Source organism: Trichoderma camerunense, assembly GCF_050948025.1.
Source record: "Trichoderma camerunense strain CBS 138272 chromosome Unknown V8C40scaffold_32, whole genome shotgun sequence".
NCBI lineage: Eukaryota > Fungi > Ascomycota > Sordariomycetes > Hypocreales > Hypocreaceae > Trichoderma > Trichoderma camerunense.
In genome coordinates this window covers 135,507-157,531 of record NW_028145338.1, presented here as the reverse complement: position 1 = coordinate 157,531, position 22,025 = coordinate 135,507, and the positions used below count along the sequence as shown (strand labels likewise).

The following is a 22,025-nucleotide window of genomic DNA, read 5'->3' as shown; positions in this document are numbered from 1 at the left end:
TTATTATATAAATATAGTAGCAGTTACTAGAAAAATATAGATATAGCAATAATTATTAAATACCTAAATATAGATATAGTGGTAGTTATTAGGGAAATGTAGATATAGCAGCTACTCCCCTTGTAGGCGTATGATTTAACTCGTCGGTGTTCGAATTCTTGTCGGCCTCGGTTTTTCTGTCATCCGCTTGACTGGATACTGCTCACAAAGTTTTGATCGTCGAGCAGGTAACGGAAGCGGTTCGTGACAGCCTCTACTATCTGGCTAATATCATCTCCATTGGTTTCATCACATCTCTGTTCTTGAGAGTGAGTGATCTCTGAGGAAGCTTTGAATCCTAAAATTTGTTTTGTTTTGTCAAATGCAACGAGAACAAGTCGACACTTCGCCAGATTCGTTCTGGATCCGTCACTACCGCCTGGATGATAGACTATCACGCATCATTTCTAACCTTCCTATCGGTCTTGTGCTACCGCTGAATGTCACGAATATGCATGCAATTCAAATGAATTACAATCTTCATGCTGCCTACATTTGTTTGCATCATGCAGTTATCGAGAATCAGTCCGGAACACTACCACCCACTCTCAGACAATCTAGCCTTGGTCGACTGAAAACATCAGCGACAGAGATTGTAAATATCCTCAAGCTGGTTCCTCATTCCATTGTAAATCTTGTGCGCAACGTGATCTGCAGTTACTATATTTGGATCTTATACGCTAACAGGGTTACAGAAAGATCACTTGAGTGCGATGCCCCTGTATTTGGCCAGCACAGTCTATGTCTTGCAAGCCAAAATGGATCCAGAAACTGGCCTCAATGCCACCGATGCGTGTGATCTCCAATTCCTGATAAACTCCATGGAAGCCATCAGCCGAACTCATAAAGTTTCGCGTGTCTTTCTACAGCAAACATATTTGGACATTTGCATGAATGGGCTTGAAGCCTGCATTGGGATTCCCGATCTAAGCAAATATCATCAAATGTTCTTGAATGCAAAAAGCAGCGTCCCCTTTGTAGCGCGAACTATGTTGTCTGGCCGTAGCGAGATTTTGAACTCTTCTATTCCTGATCTTGCCTTTCAAATTCCATCTGGTTGGGATATTTGGCCCGAGCTAGCTGATATAATAGGTGCTGAGTATTTTTAAAAAGCAAAGATTTGATCACATATAGTTATTACAGCTTAATTTTTTATAAATAATTATTACGATAAACTTAGTTACCAGTTCCCTGAGAGTCGACGTCCAATCGATATTGACCAACAAATTTACAACCTCCGACACATTAGACTAAGGCTAGTGCTGTCATGGAAAGACGAACTGAAACAGGGCAAAAACATGGTCATCAGCCTGGACACCAACGACCCCGGCAGCTCTCTCAAGATCATAATTAACATGGATCTAGAGGTCAAAGGGTGGTCTTCATCTCCAGCTACAATCCACTCGTACTAGGGATATCCCAGATCACCAAAGTTCTCAAGTTATTAGTCATCGGCCTCGGCGTAAAGGTCCAGGCCGAGATCGACGATAGATCCGACGAACCGCTTACTCACATTTACTAGCACATTATCGTCAAAGGACTGCTGTGAGACTCAAGAATGCCATTCTTTACGTCTCTTATTACCTCTCATTCATTGAGAAATACCATTTATTTCTACTTTTGGATACTCTATGTACTGTTCAAGCTTCAAAGAAGCAGGACGTGCCCCTGCGGCTGTGTGTTCATTAACGCTTGATGAACCTCATGCAGGACCGTTATGTGTTTGGAACTTTGTGATCCTTATTTTATCGTGGACACTTGTATAATAACGCTGGCTAACTTTATGTTTTGATGTCATGTTCAACTCAAATATATTTGGATGATTCAAAGATGCCCCAGTCGACCTAATTGATCTCTGAGTGTATATCCACAAATGCCAACCCCTAATCAATGCACTCTTTGCTCCACTGCTAAAAGTCTGTGCTACAGATAAGATCCTTGTTCTCTTTAAGTACGTTCAGTATTTCCTCGCACTTCCCGGTGATTCCTTGATATGCATCAGTCCCCAGCGGCAACCTAAATGGCATCTCACGACCAGCTGCAGAACCCTCGCCACGAACAAAGTCCAAAATGAGTGATACTCCCTTTTCTGGATCACCTGGCTCCTTTCCTTTAAATGCAGCAAGCATGCCCAACAAAGCTTGTGAGGCAGGTTTGTATTCCGCAATTTGCGCTTCGTGATATTTGGCATTGCTTCCGAGCGACGTTCGGAATAGCCCCGGTTCGACAAGCATCGTCTTGATACCTAGAGGGGAAGTCTCTCTCCAAAGACTCTCAACCATTCCTAAGGTTTGGTGTTAGATGTATCTAAATAATAAGATAATAAAGGCCATCATACCTTCGAGAGCAAACTTGGAGCCCGAGTATGCGCCGCCAAATGGGTGTCCAACCCAGGCAACCAGAGAGCTAAAGAATACTATTTTGCCATCTCTTCGCTCTCTGAAATATGGCAAAAATGCCTTGGTAACTTTGAAGACCCCAAATACATTTGTTTCAAACTGTTGTTGCAATTCTTCAACACTGTGAAATCTTAGTACCACACCCAGCCGCGAATATTAAAATGGTCGCATCATTCTACCTTGATTCTTCCCAAGACGCGCCAGTAGAGGAACCAGCATTGTTGACGAGCACATCTACGGCACCGTATACCGCGATGGCCTGCTCTGCGATCTTGTTCAAGTTTTGTTGGTCGTCTGTAACATCCAGTTGCAATGTCTTGGCTCCAGCACTTTCCAAGTCTCGGATACTGTCAAGCTTTCGGGCTGTCGCAATAACACGGTCGCCCCGTGCCAAAATTTGGATAACGAAACTTCGGCCAAAGCCAGAAGAGCATCCAGTCACGAGCCACACAAGAGGTGCCATTGTCGGGTAGAATTCTGTTTTGCTTGATTCACGCAGTGAGTGCAGATATTAGTTTGAAACAAAATATTTTATTCATCGTGGTAAAAGCTGCTCTTTATATACACGAGTCTTTTGCGTATAATAATATATCACTTTTCTGCTTTGTTGGGTTAAGAATGTTCTATCTATTCAATCCCACGAGGAGCGGGTGGAAGCGGACTCTGTATAGGCGAAAAGAAGCACTGGAGCGGCCGCCCAGTATACCGACTTTTGGATTGAAGCGGATAGTGGAACGAGTGAAATGTACACTGATTCATTGATACGAACTTGTTACCGGATTTATATAGCTGGTATTTGGATCCTATCGGGCGAGATCGACGGACTTTGCTTATCTCCAGTAAGTCGCGCTACAATGCGCGGTTTTGCACCCTTTGCTAGGCTCGTGAAAGACATTGACAAAATTAAGAGGAATATTTCCTAAAATGGTTGGCGTAACGTTAAAACTAATTTTTCTGTTCGTCATTGTCTTGAGATTGTTTCATGATACGCTCATGCGTATACTGAGTAATCACAAAAAACGCGACAGGCTAGTTGACACTACTATTCTATCTAGCCAAAGTCACCACTTTGGCTATACAAGCACAAGTAGAAGATACTCAAAGAACGCCAAATTCACCGTCTCTTATCTTTACATGATAGATACTAACTATAATGCTACTCTCATGCCAATGGACCGTAGTACGTCAGATGGACAAGTCAACGACTTAGGCTTCCAAATGCACGTTGTTGCAGACATCGCCAAAGACCTCTATAGCATGGGACAAGTAGTTCTGCACAACTTGAATCCTACCTGCCAAGTCTCGACCTAGTGGAAGGGCCCTCTCTGCCTCGTGGCCTTTACCAACGCCTTCTCCCACAACGACTTCGTAGACAGCTCTCATGGCCTTTTCTTTGTCTCCATTGGGAGCAAATTTGCCGGTAGACATAATGTTCATTAACGTCTCCGACATTGATCCCTTGTAGTCGTCAGGGAGCGAGCTTTGGCCTAGTATGGTAGCATCGCCCATGCCTGTATTGAAGGTTCCAAGGAGGACAGTCAATACTCGGATATTAAAGGCTTCAACCTCCTTTGCAAGTGCCTTTGCCATGCCTAAACGCTAGTTAGCTGTGCTTCATCTTATACTTTGGGTTGATACAAATAAGGAATTAGTCACGTACTGTCCATTGCAGCTTTACCGGCTCCATAGGGGCCCATAGTAGGGTTAGCCTCCAAGGCAGCACCGCTGCTCATGTTCACGATGATTCCGAATCTTCGTTTGCGTTGGTGTTTGACGGCAGCCCTGATCAGACGACTCGGGCCAAAGTATAGCGTCTCCATCAGTGCGCGGTTTTCGCCATCGGTAAAGGTTTCCACAGGGTTGTAGATGCAATACCCTGCGTTGTTAACGAGGACATCAACTTGCTGCCCTCTACTTTCAAGATCATCAATTACTTTGTCGCAGTTAACATCATTGACGTCCAATTGAATCCATTGACCGCCTTTGCTCTCAACCTCGGCAACAAGATGAGGTGTAGCTGATGGCTTGCGTGAAGTTGCAATGAGATTGTGGCCGTTTGCCTGGACGATCCGGGCCAGTGCCAAGCCGAAGCCGGACGAGGATCCAGTGATGAGCCATGTCAGAGGCCGCTTAGGGGTTGTGTATGCAGCTGTCATTTTGAGGGTATATAATGTTCTGGAAAATATTTCTAGGTGATCTTGAAGATGCTTGCAGATGAGACTGATTGCTTAAGATGGTTTGAGAACTTGGAATCTGTCCGGGAGAGCCAGCCTTTATATAACAAACTTCCATACGCATATCCTTCCAACCAACACGGTCCTCTCTTTCATCGACAATTCTTAAAATCCGTTGAGCTCGGACATAGACATCTTAATGCCATCATTTTCCATCGATCTGAGAGCATGGCATTCCAAGTTGTTGTTGGCCGCCGCAATTTTCCAGGCAAAATAAACCCATGGTCCGGGCCATGACCTTGACCCCGATTTCCTATTTTGGAAAACTTTCCGGAAGATGCCCCACCAGACATCGGCACGGCTCACGGGGTTCCCCCGATTGTTTCCGTCTCGGATCGGCTTTTAGTTTGTCTTTTACTGTAAAACTATGATGAAATATTGTCACTCGATCAAATTGTAATCCAACTGGAAGTTCAGAGATGATGAGTCTATCGGCGTTAGCCAGTGGCATGCAGGTCAAAAGACAGTCGCCGCTGTGCCTATGGAATGCCTGCTGTTTCGCTATGCCTTTTCAGGACGTAGTATGTCAGGACATCAGCAACCAACAGCCATTTGCCAACTTCTGCTTCAATGGTTGGGTGACTCTTGATTCCTCGCGGTGTTAACTCACACGTGACTTTTAGAGAAGCAGTGAGAATAATGGCTCAGTATGCACTTCAACTACCTACACATACAAGTTATAGCCGTCACCGGCTTGGCAGTCAAAAGGAATTTCAAGCATAAATCAACACACAAACAATTGTTCCAAACAAATCATCACTCATATATATGCTCTCATAAACTTAACTACACTTTAAGCTTGCTTCTCCAATTCCAAGATTCTCTTAGCCGTGTCAGCCATCGTCTCATCAAGGCTCCTAAATGTCAAATTGAGCGCCTTGGTTGCTTCGTCCGCAATGATTGTTGCAGGAACCACTTGCTCGTCCTCTCCACTGTCGGCAGGCAAACGGCCCTCCAGTTCAGGCACTTTAGCAAGAGAGTGCACAAGCGCTGTATATGTCATGGAGTGGCCACCAATGGTGAGTCTCTTGTTAGCAACCTTGGGTTCCGTGAGCGCCTTTACATGTGCCTCGGCCAAGTCGCGAACATCGACGTAGCTCGGGAAAGTTGTAGGCGGAATCGTCGTGTATGAGCCATTAAAGAAACTGTAGATGATTTTGGCGCTGTAATGCAGACCCTTTGCGCCCTGCTTCACTGGCTCTATCGGAGGTCCGAAGATGAGAGCGGGTAGAAAGACGGTGACGGAAAATTTAGGAGAGTTTGTCTTGACAAAATCCCAGATAGCAAGCTCTCCTTCTTTCTTTCCCGAGCAGTAAGAGATGTAGGCATTCTGAGCCTCGCGTGCTGCCTCCTTCGAGATTGGGAGCCAGGTGGAGTTGGTGAGGGGGCCAGCAGAAACCTCTTCAGGCGAACCTGTGGTGCAAGCATTGATAGAGCCAGTCACGACGACCGACTTCAGAGTAGGTGCATTTGCTTGTGCAGAGCGAAGAATCGCTAGGTTACTATTTGTGTGACGATTAGTTGTGTACCAGCTATCGTTTACTAGGCAAGGAATCTTACCCTTCAACGCTAGGATTCAGAAAGTGTTGATCGTAGTCGGTATTCTCCGGATTGTCCAAAAGAGGCGCAGCGACATGCACAACCTATTGAAAGCGTTAGAGCCCATAGAAGCAGGGTATCTTGACGGTGAAGTAACATGGTCAAATTTGTTCTTTTTAAATAATTCATCCCAAACCCTTTCTTTTGTGATATCCTCGACAACAACTACTTCAAGAGAGTCCTTCCATTCCGGGTGAAAAGAGTAAATGTCATTAGCGGCTGCGGCTGACCGAACTGTTCCCACCACTTTACGGTTGAGCTTGATTAGAGCATCGATGATGTGCGAGCCGACAAAAGAATTCGCTCCAGTAAGAAGTATGGTAGACATTGCGATGGAGTAAAATGAGCAGATAAATTGTATTAGCTGTATAGAAAGATGTTGGATGCTGTGAAGATAGACTTTAGAATAGAGATGCGGTTGGGCTGCGAAAGCTATTCTTTTTGTATCTTTCTCGCAACCTCATCCAAAGACTCTTGCCCCCGCGGTGGCTTCACATTTGGAATTTGCGCACCCTCCTCATGCGCCACACACAACCAAGGGTGGAGGGGAAAGAGTACACCAGAACTAATTTGGATTTTTTAGCATGTATCCTACACCGGTTTTGGTTCCTTCATTATGCACATCAGTGCAGTGTTTTCTTCCTATAACCATGACCTTAGAAAAGTCTGGACTGTTCTGGCTTACTCAAAAGGGCTAGCATAATGCGTATTAGCAAAGCTTACGCCTCGAGAGTGGTGTTGTAGGAATCCACTTGCAGCCTTGATACGCTTCTCATCTACTCCGTATATCCAATCCTTCGACATTCAGCTTACTACTTTAATGCTAGTGTTTCATTTTCCTGAGTGTCATTAATAATTCAGCTGCGCCCGGTTCTAACCTTAACCCGACAGCTTAATTGTAAACCTTATAAATGAGCCGGATATTGCGGTTGTTGCGGGTAATTATAAATCACTCTGGCCCGATTTTCCTTGACAAATTACCTTGGCATGGTTACCCATTGTTTATCTAGCAGATTTATTTATACTGCACTGCCGCCAGAGGTTCAGCTAATACTATTCTTCTACGTGAGCGATATATCCTTTTCCGGGCCGACGACTTTGGAGTGCCGTTTACTGCAGAAGAAGAATACTTGATACCACGCAGCATCGTCAAAATGTCATCATCACACGTTCGCTCTTCAGGCTTCAGTGTTCATGTTACCATAACGATTGACCCCGCCAATACCAGTGCCTTCCTTACCGCTTTTCGAAGAATCTACGAAATTGTTGCTGCAGAGCCAGAGTGTACATACTTTGAGGTCTTCCAGTCACTCGAAGAACCCGGCGTTTTTCGATTTGTGGAAAATTGGAGCAAAGATGTTCAGTGGTTCAAGGAGGTGAGCTAATTCTAGCAGAACTGGCGATGTCTCTGTAACTAACTATCCTTGATACCTGTAGGTCCAACTCACCAAAGCATACTACACTCCGTATCTAGAAGCAACCGAACCAATGTGGATAAAGCCAAGATCAATCAAATACTTTGAAAGATTCTCGGGAGAATGGTTGACAGTGAAACCTGAAAACAACTAGTGCTTATCAGCTGAAGGCACCCATGACATGAAGGAGCTGGAAGATTGCCAGGAACCAAATCCCTCACAGAAAAGTGTTACGCTAGCTGGAGTTCTTGTTAGTGTATGCCCAAATACTTTAAAACATTAAGTTGATATCCATGATCACATAAAGTATATAACCAATTTCTCTGGCCTGCAATAGTGAAATGTAAAGAATGCTCTTGGGATATCTTATAAATGCCATTAATGGAGGAAATGATGTTGAGATAGCAATGGGGTTTACGCGTAACGGCGACCGATTCGATCTGACCTAATCTTAATCAGGTTAAATCCAATGAAACCCAACCTGACCGCCATCAGCAAATCTGGAGAGGTTAACCACGTCTATAATTAGGATAAGAGCGCCAATACAGCTGCAGTGGCTTATTCAGTGATTATTCAATGAAGGATTTGCCCCTGCCCTTGATCAAGCACATAACCAGGGCAAATGACACTCCGCAGCGTATGTTCTCTATGACGGGGACTATAATACAGCCAAGGTAGATATTTTATCCCTAGGGCTTCAAGAGCTAATACTGCGTTGGCTATGTGGTTAATACTGAGCAATATTTTCCACTTCTACTTCTACTAGTGTGCTACTATAGCTATGAGCTAGTGGTAGGCATCTTTTCCCGCCATTCTTGTATACCAGATCCCTTGAAACTAACACATCTTCCGGTACTGTATACGAATAGCCTTCGAAGGAGATTCTGCAGATGAAGATAATTAGAATCCCACTCTATCCCAGTTCCAAACGCCATCCAGAATACCCAAGTCCATTTCTAAGAATTCGGTTCCATCTGCCGCCAAAGTGTTTTCCATAAACTGCAAATCTTCGTCCGAAATGGATGGAAAATGCTCACTCAATTTAGAAGAGTGAAGCGAATCAACACCCAGTTCAACACCCTCTTTCGCGATGTGGGTGCCAGTACTCTCCATCTCTTCGATCAATTCTCGTTCCAAGGGGTATAGATTAATGCGGTCTTTCAGTGTGGAGAGGATGCTCCATGTTGCGTCACCCATCTTGGTGAAGCCGCGCAAATGATGAGCAATGTGCAATGCCTGACCAACCGCATGGACAACTTCTGTCCTCCTGGGGACCATTGTACCGCCAACATCGTGTATCAACAAAGAGCACAAGAGTGCTGCATTGTCAAAGGGACAGAATGCGACCATGTAATATTTTGCCTGTTGTGGAAAGCAAAGATCAAAAGTTTCTCTGCTCACGGACATGGCTTTTAAGCTTATATCAACAATCCGATGCAATAGAGCCATGGTTTCCGAAGAAATCTCTGTTTCGGTGTGCTCCACTGAGAATATCTCGGATGAAACAAGGATGGACCTCAAAAGTATAGCCTGGGTCATATAGCCTACGCAGTGCAATTGTAGGCGTTGAAAGGGTATATGTGGAAAGTCTGCATCCCATCGCCTGTCTGGATTGACGATGCTAAATACCGCTGGCAGAGAAGACATCCAGGATTCAACAAAAGCAACCTTGCTCTGTAGGTTTGTCTTGTCTACACCATCACCTTCACTCAGCTGCCTTGCAAGCTGATTTTCCAGTATCTTGGAAACAATATGAGATGGGACATCAGGATTGTTTGACTGATCCAAGGCTGGATTTGGCAGCGAGACCGGGGCATCTGATTGTATCATAGGAGGGCGATTAAAACTTGCTGTCATGAATCTAGTGTACACAGCGTCAGCTATATGCAATACAGCCAAGGCCTAGCGCGAAGCGACACATACCTGTCCCATGTGTACAGAGCACACCATAACCTTCGTCGAATTTCTAGGTCAAATTCACTCATCCTATCTGAACGTACATCCATGTGGATACCTTGAGACACTCGATATTAGCTGACTAGTCTCTGAAGCCGTTCTATCGCGGGAACAACTATACCGATTTCTTGAGCTTGTCTGACTGCGGCACCTAGCTCATGCCAAGATCTGACAAAGTCTGCCTCCCCTTTGTGCCACGTGGCGGAAAGAAAAAGCTGCTGTGCATTAACTAGACCGCCAGAACCTGGGGATAGAAAGCTGCTGATGATCTGTGCGGCATCGTAATAAGACTTGCTTAGATTCTGAACGGAATCACCCAGGTCGGTCTCCAGCTGAGAGGAAGTTTGAGGCGGAAGAAATTGTGTAGAGTTGGCACAAATGCGGAGTATCAGACAAGTCAACGCAATGGTTGAGGTATTGCGCAAGCTCTGGGCTTCGCGACGGTGACACCACCAGTCGACATAGATGACCATGAAAGACGGCTGGTGCAAAATCCCGTAGTGATAGTTGACATTGTCAAAAAAGTTCTTCACCAGAATGTCTGTGTATGGCCGCGGGGGCACGGCGCGAGAGGCTTTGAGAATCGGATCTGGCAGAGCCTCAGACGAATCTGTGTATTCAGCATTGCGCTGAGACAATGAGCAATGGTCAGCCGTTATCCCTATCACAAGAGATCCCTAGTACAATAGAGATCTTTTATAAGTTGCCTTACAGTTATACTACCAAAGATTGCGTCGTTTTTCTCATACATGTAGCCCAGCATGTGCATTGCAGATGCCGAATTGGTGACTTGAGTGGCATCATCCTGCGACCCAGAGACAGATGACGAAGACGCAGTTGAAGGCGTCTCTTTTGTAGTGCTCATACGCGTCTCATTTGGCCCAAGTCTGGCTGGTCAGATGAGATGTTGTATACTGGTTGCTTCAATCACTCACTTTTGATGCCTTTGAGTCGACTGTGAGAATTGGCATTTGTGTGCCATTTTGCGGCTAGTGCAGTGGTTACACGGCCACTGGCGGTCGCATTTCTTCTTCATCTTCCGGCACTCGAGACATGCCGTGACGGTGCGCCCTCGGCAGCGCTTGCTTGTATTCTTTTCCAGGTCCATTGTGTCTTGTCGCAATGGCATATGCAGAAGCTGTCAATTCAAGCTCCAGGTTTGCTCATTGCTTTCTGCGACGCGGCCGCTATATAGCGGGAAAATCCATAATTGTCGGGTTTTTGGACGGCCAGCGCGGCGCCAAGCACAGAGACTAGCGCGGAGTTGCTGACTGATGCTCCGAATCATGGCGGAATCTGTAACTATTGTCGGGAAACAGTGAAAGAAGATGCTAGATTTAGTTGTCAAGTTGTCTATATAAATGTCAAGAGATCTATTTCGTTAGGACAAAAAACTATCAATTCGGTCTCATCAACAAAGACACCAGCTTACACCAATCTTTACCTTCATCTCCAACCACAACAAAACACTTACATCACAATGGCTCCTCTTGTATGGTTCATCACCGGAGCAAATGCCGGTTTCGGTCTTACCCTAGCCAATCTAGCTCTTTCCAAGGGCGATACAGTTGTGGCAACTGCTCGAAGCCTCTCAAAGTTTCCTGAGTCTCTTACAAAGAACCCCAATGCCGACTTGGTAGAAACAGAAGTCACCGCGCCAGCTGCCAGCATTACCGCGCTAGTCGATGCCGCCGCTGCCAAACACGGAAGAATTGATGTACTTGTAAACAATGCAGGTTTTGGACATATCGGCGCCGTTGAGGAAGTTTCCGATGAAGAAGCTCATTATCAATTTGATGTCAACTTCTTTGGCGTGCTCAACTTTACAAGAGCGGTTATCCCGCACATGAGAAAGCAAAAGTCCGGCGTCATTGTACAACTTTCTAGTGGCGTAGGCATTCTCGGCCCTCAGGGAGCCCCGCTTTATTCAGCTTCCAAATTCGCGGTTGAAGGTCTGAGCGAGTCCATGGCCATAGAGTTGAAGCCGTTTGGCATTCGCGTTCATATTGTTGAGCCTGGCGTTTTCCGAACCGACTTCCTGAAATCCATCTCCCAAGGCCAGAATGTGAGCCGCCATCTGGAAGGATATGCGGATTTGGGGGGGATGCTCACTGGGATGCACGGCAAGCAGCCGGGCAATGCGGAGCTTGGCATCCAACGTCTGTATGAGATCGCGACTGGGACAGGAATGGCCGCTGGCCTAGAGGATCAACTTCGATTTCCTCTAGGATCAGACTGTTACTCCATGCTGGAGGCGAAAATTCAGATGCTCAATGAAACGGCAAAGAAAGGCAAGTCCATTGCGCAGAGCACGGATTATTGAACAAGACGGATCCTTAGCACACATCTACAAATAGAACAGCATCAAATGACTATAGATAACAATTAAAGAAATTATTCTTTACCACTACGAGCTCTCTCTCCTTAACTTAAAGGATAAGAAAGGCGATTGATTCATAGTATAATGGCACCAGATAGACAGACCGGTCTTTTGTGATGATCTGATCCCAGGGTAAGCCATCGGGCCTGGTTTGAGCCATTTGCCTCTGAGTGTATTTTTAGAAGCGGCTTCAACACTCGGAAAATTAAGCTTGTGTGGAGCCACAGTAAAGGCGCACCATTCAAATCCTTCGCCCAGGTACAAGTGTCATTCATGAAGCTCGAATAAGATCAACGAATTCTTTGCATGTTGGTGGATAGCAACTAACCGAGCTCATTCTTCATTTGGAGATGTTCCGGTCCTAAAAACCTTGGCAGCAACTTCACAATTAGCCGAGGCGGTATCGGAACAACTCAAGCCCTCCAGTCATGTTGGCAGATGGCTCAAAGTGGGCAACCGCCTGTTAATTGTGCTTTCAATGCTTCTTAACTGGGTATTCATTAACGGAAAAGGACATGCCTTGATTGAATGAGCGGTTCCGGAAATAATGGTCCAAGGCATTAATCAACAACTTTGAGATTATTAATTTAATGGTAAAACTGCAGTAAGTTTTGCCATGGAGGTTGAAAAGAGAGCGCCAATGGGGGTCCATATTGGTTGCCTGAGACTGGGGCACACGCCTACGATTACGCACTTCGCACAGCCGGCTCCGATGGTCCTGACCGACTTCCGGCATCTCATTTGTATGGGTTAACACTACTAAAGTTGAGACAATGCCGAAATCATCAGCCGGCATAGTGCAACAATCCCCTAATTGCGGGGGATTTGCAGTCAGAAATAAGCCACGTCTTCTAGATTCCCCAACGAAGCGTTAATAGGCATCAATTGAAGAGCAGATAATGTATTATACATCTCGCTTAGGTACTTGTATGAGCTCACATAAATCTCTGGTGCTTATTATTTGATGTCATCTGTTCTAAAGTTTCAAATGCTGAGTTAATGGCTTAACAAGTCCTCAGTTATGAGGGACCGCCGTTGAATCTCTCTTCACATGAGCTTTGTATTCAGTGTATTCATCTAATATACCACAACACACCCGAGCATCCATCAGTAGATCTATCCTTCTCAACATTTGTCTTCCATCGAATCCACCATCTCGGTCTTAACCCTAGCGATATGTCTTACTACTAGGCGGGATTGTCAGCGTTGCATTAATCTTCCAATTAAGGTTATTCTTACAGGGCAATTGCATCCGCAAATACCGCAGCAAGTGGGAGCATCGAAAGTTCCGCATCCAATGTTGGAGTTGTAGCAGTTGTCAGCATCGTGAAGGTCGCTCTGGAGTGACTGTTTAGATAATAGTTATATGCCCAGCGTGAATATTCAACTCACATCGCAGACGGTGAACTATCAGTTCTGGTTAGTATCTACACAACACCTAGTATATATACATACAGGATATGCAGAGATCCTTTTACTTACGCAGTCGCAGTCGGCGGGAGTGAGGGCTGCGGTGAAGGTCACGCCCACGAGGACGGTGAGGAGAACACGGATCTGCATATTTATGGTGGAATTTTTGGGTGTTGAAGGCTCAATGGTATGTTCGATGAGATGAGATGTAAAGAAGTTCACATCTGCGGACCGTGCCAAGTCTTTTATAGATCTCTAGATGTTTTCCAAGCGGACTTGCCGGAGTTTTCTGATCACCGCCGGTAATACTATCTATCCGAGTCAAGTTTATTGAAGAAAGACAAAGTAAACGGCATTGCGTCCAACTGTTGATTGTCATTGGTCAATGGCATCAACAGGCACGGATGCATGATGAGCATTTACTGGGGACGTTATATAATCATTGGATAAGGCATAAATACTACATGTGGATAAAGACATGCTACGAGCAATTAAATTGTTAAGTTACAGGCTAAAGTGTGTTGGAATAGGTAGTGATCATCCTTTAAACTGAGATGCATCTCCAGTCCCCTGTAATGTGGCTCGGATTACGATCGTAGACTCGATACATCCGGCATCATGACTGGAATACTTTTTTTATTTCGTTAACTGATCTTTAGTCTGAATTTTACCTGTAAATGATCAAGTCGCATCAATATTCATTGCCCGGAAGTCTCAAAAGTAATTCAGACTCTCCATGAATCATTGAGCCTTAGATGAGATCAGCCGTTACATTAACAGCGCCAATCTCGGCTAGTTTGTCCGTTCTCTCCGCCAAAGTCGGCAGTATGCTTATAATTCTTTTATTCCAGACTAGGAAGGAGCCCGCGACTCATCATAAGCTATGAGCCCATGAGCCATGTTGCGTTGTATAAAGAATGCGGGTGATCATTAACGATGTTGACTTTTATCTCAAAAGCTTGGTCCTACGATGGGGCATGGCCTCAGTGGAAAGCCGAATATTTCAAAGTTCATGTGCATTACATCTTGACACGCGTTTTACCTTAAATCAGTTATTGGTACTTTGTTACTGCATCTAGGCCTACGTATGTACCTGGATATCACATAATCATTTGCTCATCGAATACCGCACATTCGCTCTCATAACCTAGTTAGGAAAGCAGTTGGGTTACAAGGCCATACCCCTGATTTGTTAGTGATATAACTGGATAGGTAGTAGGATTTTATGAAACCTACATCATATGACATCTGATCTACTACGAAGACTCATTTTCACTCATCTGCAGTGGAGATATAATTCGACGCAGTCATTTATGAACCAAAAGCTCAAGGGCAGCGGGGGTGGAAGTAGCTCATGAACCTCAGGGTCTGCCATTACAGGGCTGTTGGTCGATGACAAACAAGAGTGATTACGTTTCACAGAGGCCCAACGTGTTGCTTGTCCAAGAAACACTTTCACTTATAGACATTGTAGAGAACTACATGAATACAATGCTACATTGGAGAATTACACCATCGCCCATGCAAAGACACAAGATGTTATAGTTTCACGCTATCATTAATTCTCGTTATGTTATATCTTATGGTGTGTTGGTATTTGAGTTACTCATAATTTCGACACGTATTTATCTATTATTGTTGGCCATAAACATGTATTTCGATTATTGTTTAGGGCAGCGGATAGACCTTTTATGTCCAACAGTAGACTACTCAATATGTGGAAATACGACCAAGCTAAAGTTTCAACGTTGAGCTATTTATTAAATCCACAATCAGATTATCTCTACCAAGTTCGTCTACTGCGTCCTCTTTCACTGCCTTGATATATCTAACACATGATTGGCTAATCACATCTAGGCTGCTCAGTGATAAGTCTGATGATGGATCTCAGTTTCCACTTCCATCGTCGACTATTTGTAAGGTAGCGAGCGACTCTGGATAGGTAGGTATTGGCAACTTATGTCGCAAAATCACAATGGCAGATCCTCAGTTTTGACATCCGCCAACTTTTGATACTCAATTATCCGCAAGGCTCTTGCGTCCCCCTTTTTGACAAGCTCATTGTAGCTTGCGCTGTACACCTTCAGACCCTCAATAAAACCAGGCTTCTTCTGTTTCCAACCAGCAGCCTTTTTTAGTTTTTCGGCGCTCATGGCGTGAGAGAAGCCAGTCAGTTCTTGATAAAGCTTCCCGTTCTCCACAGGTTTAAAGGTGATCGTATGCTTGCCCCCGTATTGTTTGCTGACTGCCTCTGCAATGGCGCCAAGAGTTTCGTAGTCATCGTTTGCTATATTATACAGCTCGCCATGACCTCGAGGTCCGACTTTACTCGCCAGCAAAAAATATGCATCGGCCACATCATCAACGTGGACGCCGTGGTAGATAACATCTTCAGAGCCATATAGAACGATTTGATCCGCGGTAGCAGCTTGGTGAAGAATTGTTCCATACCAGGAGGCACTCCGACCATAAATAAGCGTCGGTCGAGTTAAAATTGCGTGAAAGTTGTCGGCATGATTGAATACTTGTTGTATAGTATTATATCGTATAACATGCATTGGTAGAGGATCGCGGGGAACGGTTGACTCGTCTGTTACCACGAAATTCTTGGACGAGACAAGGCCAGAAGGCCCGGTGTCTTTAGCGCCAGTGGTGAATAAGAGGAGAGGCTTCTTTCCTGCACGATTTGCCGCCGCAGATGCAGAAATAACAAGGGCAATGATATCGGCAAAGTGAGTTTCGTAACGGACCATGTCTTCTGTAGTAGAGATAATGACATCGAACTCGACATCTTTAATCCCCTCAAGGAAGCCCAAGTCTCCAGGCGCGCCCACGAGGGGAATAATCTCATTTTCCAACAGGCCGGCCGCCTTTTCAGCAGAACGCACCAAGCCATATGTCTCCCACCCCTCGAGACAAAATTTTCGACACAGACTCTCTCCCAGGAAGCCGTTTGCTCCGGTGATCAGAACTCTTTGGATGGTCATTGTTGCGTTTGTTAGGTTACTTTCTTATAAGTCGTTGTAAATGTTGTCTTCTAAGTGCTTGTCCAATCTTTATGAGCCATACGTCCTATTTATACTCGAATTGAACACCTAGGAGTGGGCAAATCCTGGCACCCTAGGTGCCTCAGTCTCTTTCCCCCATACTACACATCGGTGTCTCTATGTATACGAATTTTCCGCGCATGTCCGCATTTCTAAGCCGGTTGGTAACGTTTTAATCTTAGGTGGCCGGCATTAAGCCGACGGTCGCATGTTCTGCACCGATATGGCGAGCTCATCTCATGGATCAACAGCTAAATCTTTCGTTTGTGTGGTGGAAGTAGGTATCTGCTTACTCGTTGTTCTCATCTAGAAGCCGGGAGAAGAGTTGCTTGCGGAGTGGATCAGGTTTCGCTCGGCGAATTTAGATGGGAAATGGCGGGAGCTATCCCATTTAGCTTAGTCGCCGCATTCAAAGGTTGCGGGATGCGGGAAGCTTTAGAGCACTGTACATGAAAGCTGCCTTCTCTACGAAAGTTCCCATGAGCTTCAGTCTATTTTGGTCATGGAATGATGACGGCTCTCTGACTTCGTACAATACTTCCAATTCTATCCATAGACATACCGTTCAGCGGTGGTCTAAAGAACCCTGGTAAATATTCGCGATATGCGTGCTGCCAAACTTACTAAAATATGTCCGCTACCTGAGCTGGCCTCATACAATAGCATCATTTGTGCCAATGTTGGAACGTGGAATATCGTTAAAATGGCCAAAGATCGTGAAAATACGAATAATGGAGAGCTTTTTCTAGAAGACGCATTTTAACATGAGATATTGGTTATAGCGGTCATCTTTATAATCGAGGTAAGCGGATCAGCAAAGCTGTAGGCTAATAGCTGGCTCAGAGGAAGGCCGCCCCAACCTTTGGTTCAAAATCCGGAATCGATGGTTGGCTCAATCTGGTCGGCAGCAGCCGAACGAATCAAGGGTTGGAGATCTAGGCCATAAAATGCGGTCGGTGATAAAGCTATTAAAAGAAAATATCCAACTCCGAACGAGATTTATTTTGACAAGTGTGCTGTCATTGAGTCCACCGCTCCATTCGTTCTGTACCATATGTACTCTCCAGTATCATCTTCCCAAAATCGTCGATTTCTAAAGGACTGGCTTCTGTAAAAAGCTTCTCTGTCTCAAATCTCTGAATGAATCCAATGTCCGTCTCTAAGCATAGTCTCTCCCATGCAAAAGCCGTTTTGGCTTCCCAAACCCCGCGGCGTGTCGTAAACATCATGCCCCCGGGACAAAAAGCCCAGCCCTGCTGCAGTGTTAAGTATAAGGCTTGTAGCCCCGTAGCCGTTAACCACGTACGCCGTATACTTTCTGCCAGAATCCAAGTGTGCCATAGATGCTCCGTGCCGCCGTTCACGCTCGATGGGTTGACTGGGCTAGTAGTTTCTACGAGATCGAGGGGATCAAGCGTTAACGACAGCAGGTATAGGCTGCTACTGGCACATTCGACCATCTGCGTAACCCAGCGGTTCAAGATGTGGGAGCGGCCTTCAGCAAGATGGCGCGATCGGATATCGCCATCGAAGAGGCATATAATTTGGTATACCATTAAGGCGTGGACTCGAGCCAGTTGCTCCAAAGGGTCGAGAGGTTCCAGCGCGTCGTTGACGCTTATGTCTGGGTTAATCAGCAAGTCTTTGGCTTGACTCTCTATTATCCTCAAGATAATTTCTGAGTTGGTTTCAGTTCTGTTGATATAAGCTGATAAAGTGGTGTAGGCAATTTGAACGCAGGCTGGAAATCGAGTCCGATACAAATGAGAGTGTATGAATGGGTTGCTGCCTGACACGACCCAACTCTTTAGCCAGTGCTGGATCACTGAGACATAACTCTTTAGCATGGAGCTAGAGAACAAGTCCATGTTTGGATTAATGTGAATGGGATAAGGCTCGATCTTCCATGTCTCTGGCGAAAGAAACCAATCTGAAGGCGAATGTGCGCTGAAAGGTTGATGGGAATGGACTGAGAGATCAACCGAGAGATCAACTGCCGATGATTGTGTTGCAGTATCAACATCTCCAACCTCACGAATGCCTGCGGAGGATTTAGGCAAGCCAGAGGCCTCATTAGACAAGGGACTATCGTTTAATAGTACATATGAGGACTGCCTTGGCTGTGGGTACACGCAGTCGATGCCCGCGTCTTTGCATCTCTGGCAGGACAACATCTGCTTGTCACATTTTCTTTTCGACTTTGCGCATGCCTTGCAGGCTCTTAGTTCCAAAGGCGCAGCCATTCTAGTATCGATTCGTTCAACGAGGCTCAGTAGCCACTTGGTAAAAGATTGGACAATTGATCTAACAACAATCTTGGAGCAGGATCGTGTTTTGACCAGCCGCGCGTACGTAGCACAGGTGCTGGCAGAAGTCCACGTCGGGCTGATTGGCTAGAAATGTTAGGGCATCACCTACATGGAGTTAGTGGCCGGGTTGATGACATACGAGTATGAGGAGACTGCAAATATTAGCGCTTACAGTGATGATTGGGGTTGTTTGCATCGTACTTGGCCGTCTGCTTTGTGAGCCACTTGTAATTGACTTCACGATTGACTTTATTCCGCCTTTCGATAAGTCAAGTTCTGTAAGCTAATAAGCCTGTGTCTAAGTAATAGTATACTCTCTTGTATGCTAAGGCCGCTTCAACTCAGGTTATTGCTGCTGCTATTGCTCTTTACGCAGGCTAATAGAGTTAACCTTGGCAAAGAAAATTGGAAAGCTCTCTTCAGGTTCACCATGAGGGGCAATCTCAACTGATGGCAGATAACTTCTTTTAAGAAATATGCTCTAAGTGCAACAGGAGACTCATCTCCCACACCGTTGTGCTATGTAATTTTGCGTTCATGCAAAAACAGCTTGTTGTGTTTCGATTGGAAGAGTTGTAGCTCTGTAAAATATCCATTGTCGTTAGAACGTAATGGATAACACGCTATTGCACCCCCGGTAGGGCATTTCATGTCTTAAGGATATCTCTGTCATTAATTCACAGGAGCAGGAGCCGCTTCAGGATCGTTGGCCAGCAATGCCTCGATTTTCGCTCCCCTCCTTCGCCTCTCATCGAGGGAGATTTCGTCTTCAGGCGCAGCAGACCAACCAAGGCGTAGCTCAGGATATTGAAGTGGAACCTCGTCACTTTTACGCGGTAATCCGTCTAGGTAAATGGGCCATGGAGTGCCCAGCCACGCATTCCGAGTTTCGTGATCTCGGCGTTGTTGAGATGTCAAAGGATGAACCAAGATACTATATAGCTTCTTAGAATCGGAATGAACAGTGTTTATCTTGGCCATCAGGAAGCATAATGCGTTCAGAGTGGGCAAAGTAGGCCGTGGTGGCTTATGCTTCACATGTTAAATAAAAAGGCGGGGGCTCATACCTCAGATTTCCTCGGTTCGTTGCCAAGTAGAAAAACACTTCAGAGAATGAAGTGTCCGGAACCCAAACTTTTTCCAAGAATTAGTCTTGTATTATTGGTATCAACCGCAGCCACAAATGTTTCCACTTACTCTCATACGACCCAGCAGGATGAGGCCCGATGGGATCCTTATTCACCCTGTGTAGAGGGACGGCGACGAAGGCGCCTATATGATGGTGGTCAGTGAAGAATCGATATTGCCTTGGACTTTGCGTACCATCACGACGGAGTCTCAATACAGCATCACGAAGCGCGAGCGCTGCGGCCGTTTCAGTAGGTGATTGCAACAGGAAATAGATGTGAAAGTGCCATTCCCTGGTCCGACTTTCCACAACAGTTTGTAGGTCCTCTTGAGGGCCTAGTGCCGTGGGAAGAGTGACTTGAGTCATCGTGAGACGGGTTCCTGACGTTTATGAGCAGATCGCTTCTAACAGCAAATGGATGTCTTGGTTAAAAGTTGAAGTTCTCTGCCCTAGCCAAGCGGTAAGCACGCCATTCCACTGTCATTTGCGCTACTCGATGCGGGGATAGATCGCGCATATGGTGTATTTTTGAGCATTTCTGAGCTAATGAAACTCGACCTCGGCGCGTTCCGACAGCCGAAAATAGCATGCTCAGTCAGATTGGTTGACGTCGAGAACTTGGCGACAATTTCGACGATTTTCATATAACACAAAGATTTACGTATCTTGAGAATCATCAACGCAGGGCCAGAATGGCCTATTGCAGGTCATTAATTATTAGTCGCACATACCGCCACAGTCACGCCAAATGTGTGAAGCCAATTGCTGGAAAGAGCTGGTGATTCCTATGTTCTCACTCTACTCTGACGATCATTTCTCACAATGTCAAATTTATGCCTTCAACTTGGCAAGGCGGGCCTTGGTGCCAGCCACAACCTTTTCCTCGTTCCATATTCCATTCACACTGGGGTGCTCAATCACTGTAGTTGCCCATTTATAAAAGTTGGGTGTCTTGGTAGGCAGATCTTTGATCAAACTCTCTGGCCCAACACCATTCTTTGGTAGAGAGAGCAATCGTAGGATGAAAGATCCGGTGAGGACCTATCGTCAAGATTAGTACAATTTTTTTTAATGTCTCGTCTCTTTTATTCTTTTGATAACATACCTCAGCCAACGTCAATGTCTTACTTCCTCCAAAATAAGGGCCTGCATCGCTTAACAGCGGCTCAACCTCCTTCTCAAGCTGCTTCACAAACTCCGCCGCAGCCTCCTCGGCCTCTTCATCTGTCTTGGCGAAAAGGGCTTTGTGATAAAGAGAATTGACCTTGCTAAAAAATGTATCGACAAAGAAGTTTATTCTGGCGCGAGTAAGAGCCGCCTCAGGAGTGCCCCCATTGGGGACCAGGTGGGAGGGATAGGCATCGGCTAGGAACTGGGCGACAATAGCAGATTCTGTAATAATCTGGCCATTGTAGGAAAGGCTAGGAACGAGGCCACGAGGGTTGATTGCCAGGTACTCTGGCGTACGAGGAACACTCAAGTCAATGATTTCCTCTTCAAATGGGATTTTCAGCTCTGCCAGTGCAATATGAGCACGGTGGGCCCCTATGGTATCACTGATGTTAGTGTTGTCATGACCATGGCTTTGCTTGGTAATTATATACGCACAAGGGCAGCCGTGGTTGGTATACAGCTTGAGTTTGGCAGTCATGATAGCGGCAATGTTAAATACAATGGATAGTCAAGTGTGTGAATTATTGATAGGAATCGCTGTCCTGGGTAACGCGTAGGTAGAAAGATAAGAGGGGTAGCCGTTTATATAGACTGGGCTCCCAATGCGCGATCAACGCACATCTTGATGCAATTCCGCAATCTATGAGATGCTTTATAATGCTCGCCAATACCCCGCACACAACTAGCCACTTGATAGGACGTGTTGGATAAGGCGTCATAGAGTGTGCTTCCCATTCTTTAGTTAAAGGCAAGGATGTTCTCTACTATTCACTTTGTACCCCATGCCTCCGTTACATATGTCAAATGTTGTCTATTCATTTTGCGGTCCCTTGTTTTTGCCAACCGCGCGGCATCTATGTAAGCTGAGGTCCGGTGGTTTCTGCAGGGATTTACGGAGTAGAAATAAGGACTTCATCTGCGGACTCCCGAGGATT

General features: G+C 45.5%; 12 protein-coding genes across 12 annotated transcripts; 3 read left to right on the top strand and 9 right to left on the bottom strand.

Annotated features, from left to right (window-relative positions):
* Positions 1–361: 361 nt before the first annotated feature.
* Positions 362–1,451, top strand: V8C40DRAFT_271450 (fungal specific transcription factor domain-containing protein; the record flags this gene model as incomplete). The annotated part of the gene is made up of 3 exons (XM_083220272.1): positions 362–667; positions 735–1,138; positions 1,220–1,451. 3 exons carry the CDS (start codon positions 362–364, stop codon positions 1,449–1,451), a joined length of 942 nt encoding a protein of 313 aa, XP_083067267.1.
* A 405-nt stretch (positions 1,452–1,856) lies between these two features.
* V8C40DRAFT_153071 (SDR family oxidoreductase) lies at positions 1,857–2,935 on the bottom strand. The gene is made up of 3 exons (XM_083211335.1): positions 2,618–2,935; positions 2,378–2,559; positions 1,857–2,323 (listed from the first exon to the last, which is right to left on the bottom strand). The coding sequence occupies exons 1-3, from the start codon at positions 2,899–2,901 to the stop codon at positions 1,950–1,952; spliced, it is 840 nt and encodes a 279-aa protein (XP_083067266.1). The 5' UTR covers positions 2,902–2,935; the 3' UTR covers positions 1,857–1,949.
* A 709-nt stretch (positions 2,936–3,644) lies between these two features.
* On the bottom strand, positions 3,645–4,965 carry V8C40DRAFT_284761 (uncharacterized protein; the record flags this gene model as incomplete). Its single annotated transcript, XM_083222218.1, has 3 exons — positions 3,645–4,030; positions 4,099–4,587; positions 4,959–4,965. The coding sequence occupies 3 exons, from the start codon at positions 4,963–4,965 to the stop codon at positions 3,645–3,647; spliced, it is 882 nt and encodes a 293-aa protein (XP_083067265.1).
* A 500-nt stretch (positions 4,966–5,465) lies between these two features.
* On the bottom strand, positions 5,466–6,599 carry V8C40DRAFT_278606 (uncharacterized protein; the record flags this gene model as incomplete). The annotated part of the gene is made up of 3 exons (XM_083221084.1): positions 5,466–6,174; positions 6,233–6,315; positions 6,369–6,599. The coding sequence occupies 3 exons, from the start codon at positions 6,597–6,599 to the stop codon at positions 5,466–5,468; spliced, it is 1,023 nt and encodes a 340-aa protein (XP_083067264.1).
* Positions 6,600–7,074: 475 nt separating this feature from the next.
* Positions 7,075–7,950, top strand: V8C40DRAFT_259157 (putative quinol monooxygenase). Its single transcript, XM_083218898.1, has 2 exons — positions 7,075–7,647; positions 7,709–7,950. Exons 1-2 carry the CDS (start codon positions 7,426–7,428, stop codon positions 7,838–7,840), a joined length of 354 nt encoding a protein of 117 aa, XP_083067263.1. The 5' UTR covers positions 7,075–7,425; the 3' UTR covers positions 7,841–7,950.
* A 450-nt stretch (positions 7,951–8,400) lies between these two features.
* V8C40DRAFT_259155 (Zn(II)2Cys6 transcription factor) lies at positions 8,401–10,896 on the bottom strand. The gene is made up of 5 exons (XM_083218897.1): positions 10,578–10,896; positions 10,355–10,529; positions 9,764–10,271; positions 9,610–9,700; positions 8,401–9,547 (listed from the first exon to the last, which is right to left on the bottom strand). The coding sequence occupies exons 1-5, from the start codon at positions 10,769–10,771 to the stop codon at positions 8,587–8,589; spliced, it is 1,929 nt and encodes a 642-aa protein (XP_083067262.1). The 5' UTR covers positions 10,772–10,896; the 3' UTR covers positions 8,401–8,586.
* A 150-nt stretch (positions 10,897–11,046) lies between these two features.
* Positions 11,047–12,058, top strand: V8C40DRAFT_284759 (SDR family oxidoreductase). Its single transcript, XM_083222217.1, has one exon. The coding sequence runs from the start codon at positions 11,123–11,125 to the stop codon at positions 11,963–11,965; it is 843 nt and encodes a 280-aa protein (XP_083067261.1). The 5' UTR covers positions 11,047–11,122; the 3' UTR covers positions 11,966–12,058.
* A 1,089-nt stretch (positions 12,059–13,147) lies between these two features.
* Positions 13,148–13,582, bottom strand: V8C40DRAFT_271443 (uncharacterized protein; the record flags this gene model as incomplete). The annotated part of the gene is made up of 4 exons (XM_083220271.1): positions 13,148–13,209; positions 13,285–13,360; positions 13,415–13,429; positions 13,505–13,582. 4 exons carry the CDS (start codon positions 13,580–13,582, stop codon positions 13,148–13,150), a joined length of 231 nt encoding a protein of 76 aa, XP_083067260.1.
* Positions 13,583–15,297: 1,715 nt separating this feature from the next.
* Positions 15,298–16,572, bottom strand: V8C40DRAFT_284755 (NAD-dependent epimerase/dehydratase family protein). The gene has a single exon (XM_083222216.1). It carries the CDS (start codon positions 16,417–16,419, stop codon positions 15,403–15,405), a length of 1,017 nt encoding a protein of 338 aa, XP_083067259.1. The 5' UTR covers positions 16,420–16,572; the 3' UTR covers positions 15,298–15,402.
* Positions 16,573–17,283: 711 nt separating this feature from the next.
* Positions 17,284–19,124, bottom strand: V8C40DRAFT_153033 (Zn(II)2Cys6 transcription factor domain-containing protein). Its single transcript, XM_083211333.1, has 2 exons — positions 18,961–19,124; positions 17,284–18,893 (listed from the first exon to the last, which is right to left on the bottom strand). The coding sequence occupies exon 2, from the start codon at positions 18,720–18,722 to the stop codon at positions 17,499–17,501; it is 1,224 nt and encodes a 407-aa protein (XP_083067258.1). The 5' UTR covers positions 18,723–18,893; positions 18,961–19,124; the 3' UTR covers positions 17,284–17,498.
* Positions 19,125–19,460: 336 nt separating this feature from the next.
* On the bottom strand, positions 19,461–20,283 carry V8C40DRAFT_278601 (DOPA 4,5-dioxygenase family protein; the record flags this gene model as incomplete). Its single annotated transcript, XM_083221083.1, has 4 exons — positions 19,461–19,722; positions 19,856–19,922; positions 19,986–20,060; positions 20,112–20,283. The coding sequence occupies 4 exons, from the start codon at positions 20,281–20,283 to the stop codon at positions 19,461–19,463; spliced, it is 576 nt and encodes a 191-aa protein (XP_083067257.1).
* A 340-nt stretch (positions 20,284–20,623) lies between these two features.
* Positions 20,624–21,692, bottom strand: V8C40DRAFT_259149 (thioredoxin-like protein). Its single transcript, XM_083218896.1, has 3 exons — positions 21,526–21,692; positions 21,023–21,462; positions 20,624–20,958 (listed from the first exon to the last, which is right to left on the bottom strand). The coding sequence occupies exons 1-3, from the start codon at positions 21,566–21,568 to the stop codon at positions 20,749–20,751; spliced, it is 693 nt and encodes a 230-aa protein (XP_083067256.1). The 5' UTR covers positions 21,569–21,692; the 3' UTR covers positions 20,624–20,748.
* Between the last annotated feature and the right edge of the window lie 333 nt (positions 21,693–22,025).